The sequence below is a fragment of the Phoca vitulina genome, unplaced genomic scaffold, assembly GCF_004348235.1.
Source record: "Phoca vitulina isolate PV1807 unplaced genomic scaffold, GSC_HSeal_1.0 scaffold8, whole genome shotgun sequence".
NCBI classification, from domain to species: Eukaryota; Metazoa; Chordata; class Mammalia; order Carnivora; family Phocidae; genus Phoca; species Phoca vitulina.
Window position 1 is genome coordinate 73,221,416 of NW_022589711.1, and position 10,468 is coordinate 73,231,883.

The 10,468-nt window shown below is 38.4% G+C and overlaps 1 protein-coding gene across 1 annotated transcript in view; it reads right to left on the bottom strand.

Annotated features, from left to right (window-relative positions):
• The window catches only part of LOC116634131, a 31,872-nt gene extending 21,737 nt beyond the window's left edge, over positions 1-10,135 (bottom strand). The window contains exon 1 of the mRNA XM_032407340.1: positions 10,087-10,135. Coding sequence (XP_032263231.1) covers positions 10,087-10,112 — 26 coding nt within the window. The 5' untranslated portion in view covers positions 10,113-10,135. The remainder of the gene's footprint in view (positions 1-10,086) is intronic.
• Positions 10,136-10,468: the final 333 nt, after the last annotated feature.

Below are 10,468 nucleotides of genomic sequence, written 5' to 3' on the forward strand. Positions count from 1 at the left end.
TCTTCCATGTCAGCGGACCTCAAAAGAAAGCTGGGGTAGCAATTCTTATATCAGACAAATTAGATTTTAAACTAAAGTCTGTAATAAGAGACACAGAAGGACACTATATCATTCTTAAAGAGTCTATCCAACAAGAAGATCTAACAATTGTAAATATCTATGCCCCCAACATGGGAGCAGCCATCTACATAAGCCAACTGTTAACCAAAATAAAGAGTCATATTGATAACAATACGTTAATTGTAGGAGACCTCAATACTCCACTCTCAGCAATGGACAGATCATCTAAGCAGAAAATCAACAAGGAAACAAGAGCTTTGAATGATACATTGGACCAGATGGACCTCATAGATATTTACGGAACATTCCACCCTAAAACAACAGAATACTCATTCTTCTCGAGCGCACATGGAACTTTCTCCAGAATAGACCATATACTGGGTCACAAATCAGGTCTCAACCGATACCAAAAGATTGAGATTATTCCCTGCATATTCTCAGACCACAATGCTCTAAAACTGGAACTCAATCACAAGAAAAAATTTGGCAGAAATTCAAACACTTGGAAGCTAAAGACCACTCTGCTCAAGAATGTTTGGGTCAACCAAGAAATCAAAGGAGAACTTAAACAATTCATGGAAACAGATGAGAACGAAAACGCATCGGTCCAAAACCTATGGGATACTGCAAAGGCGGTCCTAGGGGGAAATACATAGCCATCCAAGCCTCACTCAAAAAAATAGAAAAATCCCAAATTCACCAACTAACTCTACACCTTAAAGAACTAGAGAAAAAGCAACAAATGACGCCTAAGCCACGCATTAGAAGAGAAATAATTAAAATTAGAGCAGAAATCAATGAATTAGAAAACAGAAACACAGTAGATCAGATCAATGAAACTAGAAGTTGGTTCTTTGAAAGAATTAATAAGATTGATAAACCACTGGCCAGACTTATCCAAAGAAGAGAGAAAGGACCCAAATTAATAAAATTATGAATGAAAGGGGAGAGATCACGACTAACACCAAGGAAATAGAAAGAATTATTAGAAATTATTATCAACAACTATATGCCAATAAACTGAGCAATCTGGATGAAATGGAGGCCTTCCTGGAAACCTGTAAGCTGCCAAGACTGAAACAGGAAGAAATTGACAACCTGAATAGGCCAATAACCAGTAACGAGATTGAAGCAGTGATCAAAAACCTCCCAAAACACAAGAGTCCAGGGCCTGATGGATTCCCTGGGCAATTCTACCAAACATTCAAAGAAGAAATAATACCTATTCTCCTGAAGCTGTTTCCAAAAATAGAAACAGAAGGAAAACTTCCAAACTCATTCTATGAGGCCAGCATTACCTTAATCCCCAAACCAGGCAAAGACCCCATCAAAAAGGAGAATTTCAGACCGATATCCCTGATGAATATGGATTCCAAAATCCTCAACAAAATCCTAGCTAATAGGATCCAACAATACATTAAAAGGATCATCCACCACGACCAAGTGGGATTTATCCCCGGGATGCAAGGGTGGTTTAACATTCGCAAATCAATCAATGTGATAGAACACATTAATAAGAGGAGGGAGAAGAACCATATGATCCTCTCAATTGATGCAGAAAAAGCATTTGACAAAATACAACATCCTTTCCTGATTAAAACTCTCCAGAGTATAGGGATAGAGGGAACATTCCTCAAGCTCATAAAATCCATCTATGAAAAACCCACAGCGAATATCATCCTCAATGGGGAAAAGCTGAGAGCCTTTCCCTTAAGATCAGGAACACGTCAAGGGTGCCCACACTCACCACTGTTGTTCAACATAGTACTAGAAGTCCTAGCAACAGCAATCAGACAACAAAAAGAAAGAAAAGGTATTCAAATTAGCAAAGAAGAAGTCAAACTCTCTCTTTTCGCAGACGACATGATACTTTATGTGGAAAACCCAAAAGACTCCACCCCCAAATTACTAGAACTCATCCAGCAATTCAGTAATGTGGCAGGATACAAAATCAATGCACAGAAATCAGTTGCTTTCTTATACACTAACAACGCAACTGTAGAAAGAGAAATTAGAGAAATGATTCCATTTACAATAGCACCAAAAACCATAAGATACCTCGGAATAAACCTAACAAAAGAGGTAAAGGATCTATACTCTAGGAACTACAAAACACTCATGAAAGAAATTGAAGAAGACACAAAAAGATGGAAAAATATTCCCTGCTCATGGATTGGAAGAATAAACATTGTTAAAATGTCTATGCTACCCAGAGTAATCTATACCTTCAATGCCATCCTGATGAAAATTCCAATGACATTTTTCAAAGTGCTGGAAGAAACAATCCTAAAATTTGTATGGAATCAGAAAAGACCCCGAATCACCAAGGAAATGTTGAAAAAGAAAAACAAAGCTGGGGGCATCACGTTGCCCAATCTCAAGCTATATTACAAAGCTGTGATCACCAAGACAGCATGGTACTGGCACAAAAACAGACATCTAGACCAATGGAACAGAATAGAGAACCCAGATATGGACCCTCAACTCTATGGTCAAATAATCTTTGACAAAGCAGGAAAAAACATGCAATGGAAAAAAGACAGTCTCTTCAATAAATGGTGCTGGGAAAATTGGACAGCCACATGCAGAAGAATGAAACTCGACCATTCTCTAACACCATTCACAAAGATAAACTCAGAGTGGATGAAAGACCTCAATGTGAGACAGGAATCCATCCAAATCCTAGAGGAGAACATAGGCAGTAACCTCTTTGACATAGGCCACAGCAACTTCTTTCAAGATACATCTCCAAAAGCTAGTGAAACAAAAGCAAAAATGAACTTTTGGGACTTCATCAAGATAAAAAGCTTCTGCCCAGCAAAGGAAACACTCAACAAAACAAAGAGGCAACCCACAGAATGGGAGAAGATATTTGCAAATGGCACTACAGATAAAGGGCTGGTATCCAAAATCTATAAAGAACTTCTCAAACTCAACACCCAAAAAACAAATAATCAAGTCAAAAAGTGGGCAGAAGAGATGAACAGACACTTCTCTGAAGAAGACATACAAATGGCTAACAGACACATGAAAAAATGTTCATCATCATTAGCCATCAGGGAAATGCAAATCAAAACCACACTGAGATACCACCTTGCACCAGTTAGAATGGCAAAAATGGACAGGGAAAGAAACAACAAATGTTGGAGAGGTTGTGGAGAAAGGGGAACCCTCTTACACTGTCGGTGGGAATGCAAGTTGGTACAGCCACTTTGGAAAACAGTGTGGAGGTTCCTCAAAAAGTTAAAACTAGAGCTACCCTATGACCCAGCAATTGCACTCCTGGGTATTTACCCCAAAGACAAAGATGTAGTGAAAAGAAGGGCCATATGTACCCCAGTGTTCCTAGCAGCGATGTCCGCAATAGCCAAACTGTGGAAAGAGCCAAGATGCCCTTCAACAGATGACTGGATAAAGAAGAAGTGGTCCATATATACAATGGAATATTACTCAGCCATCAGAAAAGATGAATACCCAACTTTTACATCAACATGGATGGGACTGGAGGAGATTATGCTAAGTGAAATAAGTCAAGCAGAGAAAGTCAATTATCATATGGTTTCACTTATTTGTGGAACATAAGGAATAACATGGAGGACATTAGGAGAAGGAAGGGAAAAATGGGCGGGGGGAATTGGAGGGAGAGATGAACCATGAGAGACTATGGACCTGAGAAACAAACAGGGTTTTAGAGGGGAGGGGGGAGGGGTGATTGGTTAGCCCGGTGATGGGTATTAAGGAAGGCACATACTGCATGGAGCACTGGGTGTTATACGAAAACAATGGATCGTGGATCACTACATCAAAAACTAATGATGTATTGTACGTTGACTAACATAACATAATAAAATTTAAAACTATAAAAAAAATTAAAAAAAATAAAATATGCTGGGTATTTTCTGCCAAAATGAAATCAAGAAACTAGATAATGGACATGGCTGAATCTTTCATCAGTGACAGTTGTCTTGTTACTCCAAACCCCAGTGATGGTTACGCAGTGGTAATAAAATAGTCTAGATGTTTCCTTCTCTCTTGTTTTTTTTTTTTTAATCTGAAGTATGAGAAATGGTCATAGTTTGCTTATACAGTCTCTCCAAAGAAAGCACAGAGGAAACACAATAAAGTCATATAATGAAAGAATCTGACAAGAGAGGGGTGCCTGGGTGGCTCAGTTGTTAAGCGTCTGCCTTCGGCTCAGGTCATGATCCCGGGGTCCTGGGATTGAGCCCCACATTGGGCTCCCTGCTCAGCGGGAAGCCTGCTTCTCCCTCTCCCACTCCCCCTGCTTGTGTTCCCTCTCTAGATGTGTCTCTCTCTGTCAAATAAATAAATAAAATCTTAAAAAAAAAAAAAGAATCTGACAAGAGAGATCCATTTGATTGGGTTTTTACTGTACTTTCCTTGTGCAGTGCTACATGCTAAGTACAACCATTTCAAGATGAAATTCAGTTTAAAAATAACTGAAAATTATATCATCTTAGTTTACATTAGATGATTTTGGGATTTAAACTAGAAGACCTCTTCATGCCATTATCCTGATCACTACTAGACATTTATTAATAATAGAAGGTAATTAAAACTTGGTAGCACAAGTAAATAGGCTGATAACATCCCCAGTGTGTGTGTGTGTGTGTGTTTTCTTCCCCAGAATGAGCTGTTGTATGGTGCAGAGTTTCATCCATGGGCAGGTTATCTGAGAAGATTCTAACCAAGAGATGACTGGCCTGAATGTCTTTCAGTGTGAAATCTTTCCTTAGGCTCCAAAGTCTAGTTGCTATCCCTCACATTCTCTTATTGCTCCGGGCACCACACCAGGGTGCAGTGTCTGAAGGGCAGTGTGCTGGAATCTTGTGGTGGAAACCATAGGGGCATTCTCTAAATCTTCTTTGTTCTGTTACTTCAGAAGTAAATGCTAGAAGAAAATTGCCATGTACTCTAGAGCATTAATTCTGGATGAAAGGAGATATTATTCTAGCCTTTCTTATTTCTTTGACCATTCTTTATTTTCATTTTTTAATATGTTTAAATCCAGAATCCTTGTGTTCTCCCTGCCTATATTTTATCCATTTGTATTATGGGAATAATTGTACATCTCTACATAGTAGAGATGGTAATGAGGTAATAGAAATATTCTGGGGGCACCTGGGTGGGATTTGGGAAAAGTGACCTTGGCTAACTGAAAAATAACACTGAGCTTCTTTCCTTCCTTCCTAAATACAAACTTTTCGTGATGCAGCAATGAATATAAATGGAATGCTTAGAAACTGAGTCATACAAACACAATTCAGACATCCCTAGGTGTCTGAAAGTAGTCCCCTGGCCTTTTGTATGTGGGTGCCCAGCAATCTTTCAACTCAGGAGCTCAGCTTCTCCTCAGAAATTAGACCATCTGCCACTTCCTCCTTCATTCGCCTTACAAAGTTACATAATCACCAGCTTGACACTTTAATTAGACAGATAGCACCCATTGTGGCCGACACTTTATGAGGCGTATAAATTCGTGACTGTAAAGGACGTTACAGTCTTCTGATGGAAAGTGCTCATGAATTGGTAAGTTACATTATTGTTGCTTTTTATCCAGCAGTCTCAGCTCACCTGATTCCTTCTCGTTGGTCATTCTACACTTTTTAAAACCAAGAATAGATGGCCAATGCAGATAATGCCATCTATTTTAAAGACACTATAAATCACGGTTGACAAATGCTGTCCAGTTTTAGCCATGGCACCTCCTCTGTGGCAGCTTTATATTGGAGCATTAATAAAATTAATTTCTCTTTCATAAGGGTTTAGATTTGTAATTTATGATAACTGTTTGCTGCAGGCAGAAAGATTAAAAATGAGTAAACCAATATACCAACTAGACTGCATGTGTCTGGTTTTATTTTCTTTTGTGGAGGGGAGATAGGAGAGGGTTTTAAAAACAGCTTGATGTTATCTGAAATGCTGTTCTCATAGGTTCTACTACGCAAGGCTTAACTTTTGTTTTCAGTAAATAATAGCTGCTCAGATTTACATGTTCTATTAACTAGGGCAATTATTTATATGTGGTTAAGCGGAACAATCAGAATAAGAAAATCGGTATTAATGATTTTCCTTCATAACAACTGCACCCTAATAATGACAGAGCTTTGCAGTTGTTTAGAGAATTACGATCGCTTATATGAATCTAATTTGAATCCTAGTGGTTAAGAGCTCTCAGTCATTTACTCATGTGCCTTGAGCAAGGTATGCCACCTTTCTGTGCCTCAGCTTCTTCATCTGTAAAATAAGAATGTTTATTATGTTATAATATAAGCAAAATAATAATGTTTATCAAAATCATCACCACTTCATTTGGTGACTGTGATGCATAATAAAGCCGTTGGTACAGTGCCCAGCACATAGTAAGTGCTTTTTTTTTAAGACTTCATTTATTTATTTGAGAAGGAGAGAGAGAGACAGAACAGGAGGAGGGGCAGAGGGAGAGAGAGAATCCCAAGCAGACTCCTGCTGAGCCCAGAGCTTGACACAGGGCTCGATCCCACGACCCTGAGACCATGACCTGAGCCGAAACCAAGAGTCGGACGCTCAACTGACTGAGCCACCCAGGCATCCTTAGCAAGTGCTTAATAAATGTGAGCTACAAAATCATTATATTTGTAGTAGAGGTAGTCGTCATCACAGCAGTAATGTTACAAAACAAACAACCCTATCAGTCAGAGTCTCCATCATCTTCTGAACATTAAAGATAAGGAACTGTCCACTAGAGATGCCAAGTGCCTTGCCCGAGGTACCAGCAGTATCCGCTCCTCGGATTCCCAGCACTTACAGCTCTTGCAGGGGTGACTTCAGTGACGTGCCCATTAAGACAGTCTCGGATGAAGTGGAAGTCTGAGTTAGTTACATAACCTGTAAGATGCCCCATTTTTTTTAAAGACTCAGAAATTATCTTATTTTGCTGAGATTTCTCCCAAAAAAGCAGACCAAAGAAAATTTTTATTTGAAATTGAAGACAGAGGGGCACCTGGGTGACTCAGTCATTAAGCGTCTGCCTTCGGCTCAGGTCATGATCCCAGGGTCCTGGGATCGAGCCCTGCATCGGGCTCCCAGCTCAGTGGGGAGCCTGCTTCTCCCTCTCCCTCTGCCTCTCCCCTTGCTTGTGCTCACTCTATCTCTCTCAAATGAATAAATAAAATCTTAAAAAAAAGAAGTACTCTGAATGGAATTCTCATAAAGTCAGAGGAAATCTGATGTGACCTCATTTCTGAAATGGCAAATCGGGTATACCAGGTTTTTAAATTTCTGATGGCTCGAAATGAAGTTCCTGACTAAACCCATAACTGAGTAAATAATAATATACCAATAAAATGTAGGGGTGGAAAACTTTCCCCTTCTTCTCTTTTAGGTTCTTTGGCTGGTCTTATAGTTAAGTTGACATAAGAGAAATTAACAGGAGAAAGCAAATTTAATTTCATATGTGTGGGAGCCCAATGAAAATATGAGACTCAAAGAAATGACCAGATTAGGCAACTTTATACCTCCTAGACTAAGAAATAATAAATTTTTGAAGAATTGACAAGTCAAAGAAGTTTGAGCTTGGTGTAGTAAATATTTGTTTGTACCCTTCTTGGCCCTAAATTCCCTGTCTCTGGTGATAACAATGCCTTCCACCCTCCTGATCCAGGGAGGATACCTTCGCATGGGAGATTTATTTCCTGGTTTCAGGAAGACAAAAGAGGATCAGAGTGTCCTTCTTGCACCAGCTATTTCTTAACTAACTTTATTCAAAATAATCATTATGCCAAAGTAGCATATTTTGGGTGGCATATTCTTCTCCCCTTCAGTGTTGCTCCAAAAAACTATGTGTTTTACAGGTATTCCAAAAGTATCTCCGTACCCTCAACCTGGAATTTTAACAAGTATATCTTAAATTATTTAGATTGTTGATTCTAAAACCATATAACAATATATTTGGTTTTTTGATTTTTTTTTTTTTTTTTAAGATTTTATTTATTTATTCATTTGACAGAGAGAGACACAGTGAGAGAAGGAACACAAGCAGGGGGAGGGGGAGAGGGAGAAGCAGGCTTCCTGCTGAGCAGGGAGCCCGATGTGGGGCTCGATCCCAGGACCCTGGGATCATGACCTGAGCCGAAGGCAGACGCTTAACAACTGAGCCACCCAGGCGCCCCCCCATATAACAATATATTTGGAAAAAGCACAACTAGAATTGTCATTTCTCGTCTTCTGTCTGAATGAGTCAGATTTAAATTTTATGTGAAAAATTTAAATCTTTAAATTTTGCAGTTTTATACAGGATGCATTTTCATCCTGTTCTTCAGCTCCGTGAACATTCTTATAAACACAAATAGCCCCCCAAATTAAGGTACAAAAAAAGTAAAAGAACAAACTTCTCCAGGGGGAAAGCTTGTAAACTTCAATAACCAGTAGTGGGTTCACTGACATTTATAGAAGCATAGATATATTTAAATGCCAGAATCAATGAAGAGAAAGAGATTGAGATACCTCAGTGTTCCCTCTACAAGATGATATTTAGAAATTTTGATAACTTTATTGTAAACACTGCTACTTAGAAGGTTTTCAATGCTTGAAGAATGTTTTACTGTGCTATATGCTGTTATAATAGAAAATTCAACCAGTACACACTACAAGAGAGAAGAATAGACACACTACAGGATAATAAGGGATTGAGGTGGATCTTGTGAACAGGGATAAAACAATAAAATCCCAGATGAAACCGACTGTATATGAGGAAGGTAGTATGAATAAGACTCTCGTTTCGTGATGTGCAGAAATGTGATTGAACAAATAATAGCACTAAGAAATGTTTTTTTCTTTTGCTTTCTTTTTTCCTTCTCTTCCAACCTACCTACCTACCTTCCTTCCTTCCTTCCTCCTTCAAAATTTAAAGATTAAAGTTTAAATTGTAGTTTGGACATCACTTTTTACACTGTATCTAAAATAATTCTATAGATATTTACTCATTTAAAAATAATAATATTGATCATAAATACCATTTTATACAGAGCTCACAAATAAGTCTCCTCTGGCATTGTGTATTAAAGGGTGTTAGCAAGTGGGGAAAAATAAAGTATATGAGGTTTCGCAGAACTTCTTACCCATTTAAAAACTATTATTTCACATGTACATTTCTCCAAATTATGACACAGTTTTAACATTAAAGTCAACAACATCGAGGCACTGTTTGGGATATACACAGCTTGCTAACAGAAAAGAACTTTGGTAAGGGAACTGCTTCAGTCTCTAAACCCCACACCTGATTCCTCTCTTAGCTGTAGGCAGTAAATGGAAGCTATCAATAAGTTCCATGTACTCATATGAAACCATGGTGTACATAATCCTGAAAATTCAATGTGCAAATGTCATTTTTTGAAAGATGAGAGCCAAGTTATGCACCAACATAAAGACAAAAAAAATTCAAGAAACTTGCAAACCCTCTAATTGTATATTGTCTAATAATTGGCATGTTTTGAGAAACATTTATGAAACAGCTATGCAATTTAAAAGTGAGGAAACAAGGATTGGGTTTTGGCCTCTTAATCTGATTTTTGGCTTTATTGAGCTAGTAAAAGTCCAGTTTTTGTGGTAATAACTTCATTTAAATTTGATTAGTTAGTAGATATTAACTAATATTAACTAATAACTAATAGATAATAGATGTTAACTAACAACTGTTTACTTTTGATTTTCTTGCCTATCTTTCTCCTGCAGTTCATGCATGCTCTCCCTAAGAGCCCTGTGTATTTATAGACATACCATTGGCTAAAACAGTTATGGCCAACCTCTCTCTGCCTCAATGACCAACTGAATTGCATTTGTAAATATGTTCATGGTGTTAGGAGAGAGGGTGGCATAGAGTTTGCGTCTCGCTCAAAGCAGTCATCATCAGTAATACACGTTGCATGACTTTATATTTTTAAATGAAATTTAATCCAGTAACCCTATCTAGGTTTGTTTTCGCTCAAGTAATGTCTAAAGTTCCTTTTAACATTTCGTTTTTCTTACCTTTCGGACATGTCTTGCTGGTACATAAAGTTCCTCTGGCCTTCATAAAGCTATTTTTCCAAAGACATTTTTCATCATGTTCCCAGGAGCGGATATGAGAGCTGTCCACCAAGAATCTGCTGCCTCTTTTGGGGGTCTTCCATGTATTCACTGTGACCAAGGAAACAAGCTGTTACCTAGCAACCTGGCCTTTCAGAAGGTATTGTTACCAATCTCTTAGAGCTCATCAAAGGAATTCTTGTGCTACTGGAGCAGCATAGCACTGAGCATTGTTTCCAGGGAGTTGTCTACATTGTGGTATAACTGAACCTTGACTACAGAAACATAAATGATAGCAGGGGGAACAAACCGCTATGGATCCCTGAAAACTTTGCAGTCTTCA